The sequence below is a fragment of the Cucumis sativus genome, chromosome 1 (genome assembly GCF_000004075.3).
Source record: "Cucumis sativus cultivar 9930 chromosome 1, Cucumber_9930_V3, whole genome shotgun sequence".
Taxonomy (NCBI): Eukaryota; Viridiplantae; Streptophyta; class Magnoliopsida; order Cucurbitales; family Cucurbitaceae; genus Cucumis; species Cucumis sativus.
Window position 1 is genome coordinate 4461867 of NC_026655.2, and position 11241 is coordinate 4473107.

Genomic DNA, 11241 nt, shown 5'->3' on the forward strand with positions numbered 1-11241 from the left:
CTTGATATTACAACTAGATACGTAGTTGGTTTGGATTGTTAGAATTGATATTTCTTATGAAAAGTTAACTAATTTTATTCCTTAAGGTGGCAAACTTAGACATCACCTCAGATTGGAACTCGTCCATTTTTACCAGAAGATTACAATGGCAAGGAAATAGATGGATACAATATTACAGCTCATGAAGAACTAAAGCTTTCTAGGGGCCAAATACATGGTAGAAACTAAGAAAAGTGGAGACTGAAGCTCCTCATTTCTTCTTTCTTTCAAGTAGTTGCTTGAACCAATATGCAGACATCTTTGGATACCTCTTAAGATTACTATAATCTACATAGACAATGCCAAATCTTGACGTGTACCCCAACCTCCATTCGAAGTTGTCAAGCAAGGACCAAGCAAAATATCCAATAACGTTAGCTCCATCGTCAACTGCCTTCTTGAGTTGTGTCAGATAGCCTTTGTAGAAGTTGATTCTAGTAGTATCATGTAGTCCCTTTGGAAGAGTGACATTACCTGGGTCATCCATGCCTGCAAATCCAATTTCCTTTTAAAGTTAACACAAATATTGAACTACTATTTCTTTGATCTCAATAGATTGTTGATTACCATTTTCTGATAGAATGACAGTTGGGTTCCCATAGTACTTTTTCACATACATTAATGCTTTGTACATTCCCCATGGGACATTGTATAGCCAATAAGAATGAGCCTGTAAATGATTGAAATCATAACTTTCAGGATAAAGCAGACAACTCTTATTTGCTAATATAACTAAGAACACGAAGAAGTGAAAGTACCCTTGGGCCAATAGGAACTCCATTCTTCTCATCTGCATAGTTATTGTCAAGCTTGGGTCAGTAGAAGGCTTAAAAGGACAAACAAAAGTTGAAACATTTTCATTTCAATTTCTTAAAAGGACATGTGAAAGATAGCTAGCTCACAGGCAAATCCTGCATTCCAGTCTTGTTGGTAGCCAGGCACTTTAGCTTTTCGTTGATGCGGATCATACATGTAGTAAGTCGTGTATTGGTTTATCCCGACTAAGTCTATCGAGCCTTTCACCATTTTGACTTCCTCCTTTGTGAACTTAGGCAGCCTGTTACCCACGATATTTTGAACTGTTCTAGGATACTCACCATATACAATAGGATGAAGAAACCTAAGCGAATCCGAAACATTCACGCGAACGAACATTTTAGTATGAAAGAAATGGATATGAAAATGGATAAGCATCAAGGGTGTTGAACTTTTACCATCCAATGTGGAAATCTCTTGCCCTTTGAGCAGCATAGTTGTCAGCCTTTGAACGAGTAAGAGGTTCGTACCAAACGAAATCCAAAAGAATACCAATTCTTCCCTTTTGTTTTTCCTAAACCAGCAAAATCCCAATGAGAAATCCTAAAGAGACTTTTTCATGTCTTATGTATGTGTAAAATTGTCTAAACTAACTTGATACTTCTGACGATATCGTTGAACAGCAGCTGCATGAGAAAGAATCAAATGATGGGCAGCAATATAAGGTTCGGTCCCCGAATTTCCAGCCGTGCAATTTCCGTATGCTTTAGAACACCTCCCAGGAGCAAAAAAACCATTATCATATCCTAGAGCTGCCACGACTCTTGGTTCGTTAAACGTCATCCAATTCTTAACTCTATCCCCAAACGTTTTGAAACAAAATTCTGCATAATCTGCAAAATCCTTCCTACAAAAAACCAAAACCACATTTAACATTCAAACTCCAATTCAAACCATCTATACCGTTACCAATAACCAAACTACTACAGGAAAAGTAAAATTCTTACACTACTCTGTCACTCAATAGGCCTTTATACTCTTCTTCCAAGGCTTGAGGAAGATCATAGTGATACAAATTAGCATAAGGAGTTATGCCTACAAAACAATGAATCAAATCAAGTGTTATTACAGTGTTTGGTCAATCAAAAGGTGAAAACTTAATAATGTTTGGTAAACCTTCTGCTTGTTCTCACCTCTTTTGAGTAAATAGTTAATCAACTTATTGTAGTATGCAACTCCCTTCCAATTCACTTTCCCTCTTCCATCTAACATTAACAACACACTTGAAAATTAATGAAAAAGTAAAAAGTAAAAAGTAAAAACTTCACACCTTAACATTATAATAATGGCAGTGCTTCAATCAATTACTTGGGAAGATTCTGGACCATGAAATTGAGAAGCGGTATGCATCAAAATTTAGCTTGGCCATGATGTCAATGTCTTGCTGTTACATTAAAAAGCCATTAAAGATCTCATCGATAATATATTTAGGTCCAATTTTGTATGAAGAAATCCCAAACTCATAATTTTTTTTGTCAATTTATAAACTTCAAGTTTAGCCACCGAAATTTTGAAATCTAAAAAAAAAAAAAAACAAAAAGTATAGTTTTTAAAAACTTGCCTTTTGCCTTTGAAATTTGGTTAAGAAATAAAGCATTATGATGAGTAAACCACCGACATAAATCATAAATAGTTAACTTCTTTGGACAAATTGCCAAAACTATAGTTGCAATAACACGCTCAAATGGTTCAAATTTGATTCTTCAAACTTATCCGTTATAGAAATTGAACTTCCAAATGATAAAAGTTGAATGGTTGAAAGTACAAAGGCCTATAATGGCAACTAACACTGGTGGTTCTTTCCAATTTGTGCTTATTAAATGGTTTTAAAAAGTATAGAAACTCATGAAAGACTGAATACCGGATATTTATGATACTGATCCACCGAGATCTCTCCAGTACCATTGTTCGCTACAATTCCTGTTCCCAAAACAAAACCACATTCCCAAATTAGTTAAACAGCTAAAAACTAAAACAGAATCAGTTCAAAGTAAGAAAAATCAAATCCATGGATAATTGTACCAGGCTTTTTGATGAAGACATCCCAAATGCTGGGGCCACGCCCTTCCTTATCCGCCATTCCCTCCACCTGATACGCCGACGTCGCCGTTCCAAAGATGAATCCCTTGGGAAAGCTGTCTCGGCTAAGTCCGCCGGTGTCGAAATGGACGGTCTCAAGGTGCATTGCGGTGGCCGCACACAGCATGCAGACCACCGGTAGTAACAAAGCAACTCGCATCCTCAAAACCACACTCAACGGGGAGTTGGAAACTTGCAATGGAGGTGTGATAGAGAGCTTACTCAAAGCATCACTTCACTGACTCTCCATTTTTATAGATGAAATAATAACCATTAAATTAAAATATCATTTTGTTAACTCTCTAATTACTTTCTCCAATTTCTCTTTTATACTTTCATACAAATTATTATCCATAAGGTTTGATCAACGAAATTATGACATTTCACATTAGTGTAATTAAGTTCTAAACTTATAATTTAACCTATCTTATTCATTTTTAGTTAAATTACAAAACTGGTTGCAATAATAATAATAATAAAAAAAAGAAGATAGAATTGATTTTCATGATTTTAACTTTTAGTTTTCAATTAAATGATTGTAAAAAATAATAATGGACAAAATATTTACCTTCAACCAGAATTATAAAAAAATAGCAAAATTTTTTATAGAAAGTAATAGAAGTTATTACATTAGAATCCAAAATTTTGCTATAAATGAATTTTTTTTTAAAAATAGTAGATTTTACAAAATATTTGCAACCTATAACAAATTCTATAAGATAAAATTCAGAGTTTTGCAATATTTTAATTTATTTTGTTATTTTTAAAATGAAATTTAAATAGTTTGTTTTTTTTTTATTATTTTTTAATAACCCTTCTTAATTATAGACTATAAAATATTAAAATTAAAATTTCTTCGATACAAATTAAACCAAATTTACACTAATAAAACTATCCACCAACTTTATAAATTTTGGAAAGATAATTGGTTGATATTAAAATTGAATATTACAAAGAAAAGAGCAAACGTAAATAAATAAAAAAGAGAAGAAATGGAAAAAAATGAAAGGTTGAAGAAAATGGTGTGTCCATACAAAAATGGGGTCCAGAAGAAATAATGATTTAAGGCATCTTTTCCACATATCTTTCCATTTGATATTTCTTTCTTTAATCATTTTTGTCCTTACCTTTTATATATATATATATATATTATAATTGATTTGGAAGATTATTGTGTTGGAATTTTTAGAATTGCTCGTGTTTTTTTTTTTTTTTTACTTTATAAAGTTCATAGGTTATGATGAATTTTTTTGTTTTGATTCGACATTTTAATAAATTAATAGGCAATGAGAGAAAAATAGCTATTAAGAAATGAAAAAAAAATAAAGCTATACATTAATACAATTAAAAAATTATTGCTAAAGGTGTGAGGTTAGAATCTAAATTTATTATTAAATAGTATTTTTATGTTATAGGGTTGCTTTACGTGAGGATCAATGTCTACAATTGAATCCAAGTCCTAAGGGAAATAAGGGTATGCGAATGGGTTAACACGTGTAAAAGGAAAAGTCAAACTCTTAGGTTACGAATCGACCAACAAATAAGAAATGATCAAGTTGAGCTTGTCATAACCATTTTGGCACTTCTAACGTTTCACATAACCTGAAGCAAGTGTTGGAAGAATAGTCTTGTGTTGACACCCTTAAGGAAGAAAAGGAAGAAGTAAATTCGCTTTGTGCTTATTTGAGTTAAATATACATAGTAGACACCATGGTTTATTCGACTTGAAACCACATTCGGTACAACTACTTTTATGTAGGTTAGCTTCAACACTGATGTACTCATACTAGAATAAAAAGAACCCTAACAAGACAATTAGCGAGAATTGAAGTGTTAAAATGATTGGATATGCAAATATTTTCTAAAAGGAAAAGAAGAAGATGAAAACTAGAGTGAAGAAAGAGAAGAAAAATACAAAGAGGAAGCTTTGAAAAAGAGAGATGTAAGGTAATGGGTTGAAAGAGAAAAGGTTGGGTGAAAGGGGAGAGTGGGCCAAAAGAGGCACGCGGGTTTTTGAACAATAATAATAGTATACAAGAGGAAAGAGCCAAACTTCAAAGTCGGTAATGGGTATTGATATGGTCTCCTCTCCTTTGGCTCGGGTCAACTCGCCCTACCACCCTGCCATTTCCACATACTCCATTTATTTATCTGTTTAAGAAAGTTTGCTTTAGTGATATTGACATGTTCTCTGTATTTAAAAGTTAAGAGATTCAATTTTATTGTAATTAATAGAATGCATTGTTTTCTTATCTAGATTTTCAACATGGTCTTTTGAATAATTTTATTATTCGAAAATGATGTGACGTTTGGATAAACAATTGAAAAAGAATATCTATTCTCCATGCTCTTTTTTCTTTTTCTTTATTGGTTCCCTTCCTCCTCCCTCCTCTTTTCTTCTCTTTTTGGTACTTTGTTTAAAAGTGACAAAAATTTAAATTTGAATTACAATTTTCATTTGGTAAGTAGTAATTTGTTGGTTTTAAGCGAAGTACTTGTAAACGGAGGAATTATTTAAAATATTTACAAAATATATATAATAAACCTTTATATTCTATTAACATAGTATGAAATTTTATTATATTTTATAAATATTTTTGTTTATTGTACTATATTTGAAAATGAAACTTGAATTAATGGATTTAATTTGTTTATACCGAAGGTCCATATATTTTGTCTTTTAATTGGTCACAAAACATGGTATTCTTTTAACTTCACATCTTTTCTGAGAATTTGCAAAAATAGCAAAAATATTTATGATAATAGAAATCGTGTCACCTACATTTTCTAAATTGTAAAAATGATAAATTTAATAACAAATTACTGTCTGATTACCGTCAATTAGTAGTCATAGTTGCCAAATTTGTAATATGTAAAAAAGAGGTGTTATGAGCAATTCTTTTCGTCGTCTAATGTAATTTCTCTCTTTTTTTTTTTCTTATGCACATCCACAAATTAGGTTTAATAGACACAAAAGAAAATGACTTAGTAGTATTTATCCTTTTATTCATTATTTGAAATGTCATTAAATATTTATTTAATAGACTTTGTATAATTCTTAAATGCTACTTTTATATGAAAAAATATCACCAAATAGTCATGGTTATGTAGACATGACCATCAAGTTCACTAAATGAGATTAAATAACCAATTTCATTTTTCTATAGCTTTTGTCGATCGTTTACATTCATAACTATTGAATTAAAGCTATGATAGAAAAACATACTATTTGTTAGTGCAAGCATAGCGTTTGTTTTCATTTGTTTATAAAAAAATATCCCATTCCATCAGCAGAGAGGAAGATCATCTGGAGGAGGAAGCAGAGATTTAGAATCCCCTGCTCCATTTCGTACTATAAGACCCATTGCAAGTCCCCACGAAGTATGTTCTTCAAGATGACAATGTATAAACCAAACTCCAGGATTATCCGCCTTAATTCTGATCGCTGCCCACCCTCCTCTCGGCACCGCCACCGTGTTTCTTTCCGGTGGATCAACCAGATTATAATTCGCCGGATCCTTACCCACGTTGAAATTTCCAAATCCCCTGCCGACAACGAAGAAATTGTGCCCATGAACATGGATCGGATGATTCTCCACACTAAGAAAATTCGTGCCCTGAAACACGATTTCCAGATTTGTTCCATATGGAACCGCCAAGAGCTTTGTCCCAAATTCTGTGTTCATGTTTCTGGATAATGGGTTTACGCCAGTGTAATAAAAAAACCTGATGGGTTTTTCTGGAAAATCAGTGGAGTACGAGTTGGTATCGATTTTTCTATAATGGGATTCCAATATGGACGAGTCCGGTCGAATGAAGGATTGATTGTTCATAGAAGCGAAAAATCTCTTTCCGTTCAAACCCTTGCAGGTTTTCCCAGATGGGCAATTCTGGAGATTGAGGCTTATGGTAACGAACACTCTTTTGTGAACTGTTTTAGGAACATTACAAGGGTACAGGGAAGAATTAAGGCTACGGAGTTTGCTGGAAAATGCAGTGGCAAAGGCTGTATCCTTCATATCGGGGAGGTTTTCAGGTATTTGATTAGATGGGAATTTTTTTTGTCGTTTAAGTTTATTCATTTTCCTGCTCTTGTATCTTAAGAAGCCAATGGAGGTGGAGTTGTTGAAGGGGAAATTTGAAGTTACATAGGGTGTGATTGCCATTGGGAAGAGGAATTCAGAGGAGTGGTCTGGAATTTGAATTTGATCTGTATTGAGTAGAAGAGTGGTGGTTTGGCCGGGAGCTATCATAATGGCTGTGGTATTGAAGGGTTTTGTGTATGCAGCATCAATCTCCACCACTGTCAATGTATGGTTGGCAATGGCAAAAAAGAGTTCATCGTTGAGTGCTCCATTAATAACTCTCAGCAGGTAAGTTTTCCCCCTTTCTACTGTTGAAATGAATGTATCTGGCATTGAACATTGTTGTGATTGAAATTTATGTTTCCTGTGTGTTTGATCTTGATAAAACAAAATGAAAATTTCGGAAGTGGAGTGTGTAATATTTACCTGTGCTAGAGCAAGGATAAAGAGGTCCCGGCAAGCCATTAATGGTATAGGCATCAGAATTGTTAGGTCCACCTCCAGATCTTAGCATCTCATTTTCAACTTCTTCCACATCCCCATTCCACCATTCACCTGCATGTGGGGTCTATGTTAAAATAACTGTTCATCACAAATCATAACTTTTTATGTGAAAAGTTATATCTTTTGATTATATCATAAAGAATGAAAGTTATTTAAAAAATTTCAAAATCACTTTTGATTATATCCAACCAATACACAATCAAAATTCGATACTTTGAGAAGTGTTCTTATACATTAAAAAGGACATTTTGCCCTTTCAAAAGTCATCATAAACTCACTTGGGATGAACTAGGGACTTACCAAAGATAAGGGGAATCCCAGCTTCAATTGGAAAAGTGGAGAATGGGTAAGGCATGCGAGGGTAAATGATAAAGGCACCATGCACAGAAGCACGTTGCCATGAGTAATGTGCGTGCCACCACAGTGTCCCTCTTTGGTCAATCACTGAGAATTTGTATGTGTATGATTCTCCTGTTCTTATAGGACACTGTGTTATGTAAGCTGGACCATCTGCCCATCCTGTTCTTAATTGCTTGACCCCATGCCTGCAAATCATCAAATTTCTTAGAGATCTTATGGGGTTACATGTTTTACATACTATTTTAAAAATATGCTCTTGTTAAATACTAGAGATTATATTTTACTAGCTATAACATGTTTGAAACTTACCAATGAATAGTTGTGTTTTCATTTATGCAATTATTGACCTTGATTTCGACTGTATCACCTTCATGAACTGCAATGGTTGGCCCTGGATACTGTCCATTTACAGTTAGAAGTTGCTTTGTATGGCACAATCTTGTCACCTTCTTCCACTCCACCTTTATTGGAAAAAAAACGATAGTTTTCAGTTATGAATGACAATAACCACACTGAAACATCCATCTTTGTTAAGAATAAAATATATAGCTGCAAATAGGATTTCCCGGCTTGTATTGTTTCATTCTTTATTCTTGTTGCTTTTATCAAAAAAAGGAAAAGAAAAGAAACTTTCTTGTTTAAGCTTACATTAAACTGAAATCGTCGAATGACAGGAGAAGCAAAGCTGAATGGCACAAAACCAGCAAGGAGGATGCTTATGAATATGACAAGCAACATCATCCGACACTGCTGGCTGAGGCTCTTCATTATCATAAAAAACTTTAACTCTTCAAAACAAGTTAGCTAACAATTTATATATATGTTCTACAAGAAGCTACACTCTTTTTATAGTTTTTTGCTCCCTTCGAACTCACATTTTGTAGTCATTGGCACAGTCTATGAATCCTTTTGATAATGTGGTGAGTGTTGCTTTGTTGTGGGGGTTGGTGTGTAAGTGGGGTTAATTGCTGAGATCAGTAAGTGGTTAATGTCAATTGGTTGTTTTTTAAACTAATGATAAGCAGATTAGGTGTTTGGTTGCTGTATATACACACATTATACAACCACCGATGAAATATTATGGATTGTTATTGCACTTTGACATGAATTTTAAAATTTTAATTGCCATTTCAAGCAGAGAAATCGATTGCTGGTGTGAAAGAATCAAGGCGCAAAAATTGTAGTGGGTTGGTTTTAGTTTATCTTCTTTCTTGAAGAATTGATGTTAGAGTTATCTAAGAAATGAGTAGCTTCAATTCACTTTGAGAGAGATAAATAATTCTCTTATAGAAATGGATGTGACCATAGGTGGCAACCCAATGGAAATGAAATAAGTTGTGGTTTGTTTTCCAAGGGATGAGTGCTATAGATGTTTATACTTTTTCCAAACAGAATTGAGAAATTTTGCTGACGAAAAGTTTTATAGTTTAGTAAAAATAATCTAACAAAAAATGTAAAAGGTGATGCTTAACAGTGTCGTTAGAGGGGTTAGAAAGCCAATTTACCAAATCAGTTCTTTTATATATATTATGTAAGGAGCACAATGTCGAGTCCTCCAAGCCCTACATTGAATCCGTCACCAACTTAAGATATAATGTCAAATGAGCTTTTTTTACTGTCAAATACAGTAAGATCCAGTTGTCTTTCGAGAATGGTCAATATCCATGCAAATGCTTAAAAAAGAAATCATTAGTTGATGTTTTTCTTTCCTCTTCATGAACATTAGAAAATTGCCAAAAGTCTCCGATTATGTAACTAAATAAAACTTTGTGTAGCATTAGACCCTCTTGTTGTATCTACTCCATTTGAATTTTTGTGTCATTGGTCCTACATATAGCCTACAATGTTGAAAGATTGTTCATATTATTTGTGTACTTCCTAATTAGAAGGTCTAATTCAAAATGTCCAAAATTATCATATTAATTCAAATCAAAAGCCTCTACTTATTAACTTAATTCTATTACATCCAATTATGAAATATTTGGGTTGGTTTAGTTTAGGTTAGTCAATCGTTTATTTAAGTCGTTTTTTGAAAAGGAAGTCAATATATATATTAAATTTAAACTAGCTATTCGATTTCAATTTGGGCATTTCAAAAATAACAAAACAGTCAGCAAAATTTTGGATTACAAAAATTGAAAGACTTTAATTACTATCTATCAATATCACCGGTAGAAGTATCAACCTGTAAATATTTTGTCAAATTTGTTTTTTTCGTATGATTCTTCATTTCAATGAAACTTTTATTACTACACTATTTAAATTTTACTTTTAGGAGTTCGTTGGAGAATAAATTATCCATAAAAAAACCCTAAACTAAAGTAAATATAATGTATATATAATCTTATAAGTTTGGTTTGAGTTATTTACGTCATCCATGAAGCAACCCAATTAATGAAATTTTCTTTTGTTTGAATCCAAACCAACCTAAATTACAATCGAGTTTTTTAAGGATAATTGTAAATACAACGATCATACTCAAAGTATTAAGTTATTTAACATGTTGCAAAAGAATTTGCATATATAATAAAGTTTAGATCTAACGTTCGAACCAAGTCTATCACTAATATAAATCTATTAGTAATAGAGTCGGTTAAAAGATGGATTTTGCTATATTTGCAAATATTTAAAAGAGATACATAATACAACTTTTTTTTTAACATCTTAATCTCAACTATTAACCTTATGTTATGCAAAATTCAAAAAGTTATTATTAATTTGGATCACCAAAAACAATTGAATCTTCTTCCAAGATTAGGTGGGTAAGTGAAATCACCTAAGTCTTGAATGATTTTTGTGGAAGACCTTTAAGTGATTGGCTGAAAAAGAAGATTGAGATGATAAATTTTAGTATCATATTCTCAAGTGGGCTTTATCCTATTATAGTAAGTTGTAAAAAAAGTGATAGCTTTGATTTCTAAACTACTATTTTAAAAAAAGTAAACTTAGTGATATTTTAAAATTTGCATTTAAAAGTATAAAATTAAATATTAAATTATTTTTAACGAATATTTAAAGAGTGATTTAACCATTTCAAAAATAGCTTTCAAACATACCTATGATCCGACTTCTTATGTATATGCTTATATACAATTGTGTGAGTGTTTTTAAATTTTAGTTATGGTTAAAGTACATTCGGATGACAATTTGGAACAACGAGTGAAGTTGTTTAGTCTATAGATTTGTCGAGTTTAGGAAGATGTTTAGCCTTAGAGCAAATAGTATGCTTTTAAGAATTTTTTGAGCCAATTTTCCGACTCTTACTCCTTGAGTTGGACATTCCCTGAGCACATCCTATAAAAAAAAATATCTAATTTTTGACAACATTTTAGAGATACCTTCAAGAAATGAAACTTCA

The 11241-nt window shown here is 32.5% G+C and overlaps 2 protein-coding genes and 1 long non-coding RNA gene across 3 annotated transcripts; 1 reads left to right on the forward strand and 2 right to left on the reverse strand.

Moving 5' to 3' along the window:
- Positions 1-50: 50 nt before the first annotated feature.
- LOC101218046 (beta-glucosidase 44) lies at positions 51-3253 on the reverse strand. The gene is made up of 11 exons (XM_004137446.3): positions 2878-3253; positions 2717-2775; positions 2164-2239; positions 1989-2060; positions 1803-1890; positions 1450-1702; positions 1254-1369; positions 942-1159; positions 798-829; positions 607-709; positions 51-528 (listed from the first exon to the last, which is right to left on the reverse strand). The coding sequence occupies exons 1-11, from the start codon at positions 3092-3094 to the stop codon at positions 251-253; spliced, it is 1512 nt and encodes a 503-aa protein (XP_004137494.1). The 5' UTR covers positions 3095-3253; the 3' UTR covers positions 51-250.
- A 2765-nt stretch (positions 3254-6018) lies between these two features.
- Positions 6019-8686, reverse strand: LOC101208781 (laccase-1). The gene is made up of 5 exons (XM_004137576.3): positions 8532-8686; positions 8193-8344; positions 7824-8068; positions 7446-7574; positions 6019-7345 (listed from the first exon to the last, which is right to left on the reverse strand). The coding sequence occupies exons 1-5, from the start codon at positions 8655-8657 to the stop codon at positions 6222-6224; spliced, it is 1776 nt and encodes a 591-aa protein (XP_004137624.2). The 5' UTR covers positions 8658-8686; the 3' UTR covers positions 6019-6221.
- On the forward strand, positions 7845-8981 carry LOC116404716. Its single transcript, XR_004217741.1, has 2 exons — positions 7845-7977; positions 8558-8981. It is a non-coding gene; the product is annotated as an uncharacterized LOC116404716 (long non-coding RNA).
- The last annotated feature ends 2260 nt before the right edge of the window (positions 8982-11241 follow it).

What these genes read in the sequence shown, in the direction of transcription:
- LOC101218046 (XM_004137446.3), bottom strand. Translation starts at nt 3,094, where the DNA reads ATGCGAGTTGCTTTGTTACTACCGGTGGTCTGCATGCTGTGTGCGGCC. An exon ending in ATGGTCCAGAATCTTCCCAA is followed by an intron (nt 2,061 to 2,163) that starts GTAATTGATTGA and finishes TGTTAATGTTAG; the next exon opens with ATGGAAGAGGGAAAGTGAAT. An exon ending in TAACTATTTACTCAAAAGAG is followed by an intron (nt 1,891 to 1,988) that starts GTGAGAACAAGC and finishes ATTGTTTTGTAG; the next exon opens with GCATAACTCCTTATGCTAAT.
- LOC101208781 (XM_004137576.3), bottom strand. Translation starts at nt 8,657, where the DNA reads ATGATAATGAAGAGCCTCAGCCAGCAGTGTCGGATGATGTTGCTTGTC. An exon ending in TGGGATTCCCCTTATCTTTG is followed by an intron (nt 7,575 to 7,823) that starts GTAAGTCCCTAG and finishes CCCCACATGCAG; the next exon opens with GTGAATGGTGGAATGGGGAT. An exon ending in TTATCCTTGCTCTAGCACAG is followed by an intron (nt 7,346 to 7,445) that starts GTAAATATTACA and finishes GTTCAATGCCAG; the next exon opens with ATACATTCATTTCAACAGTA.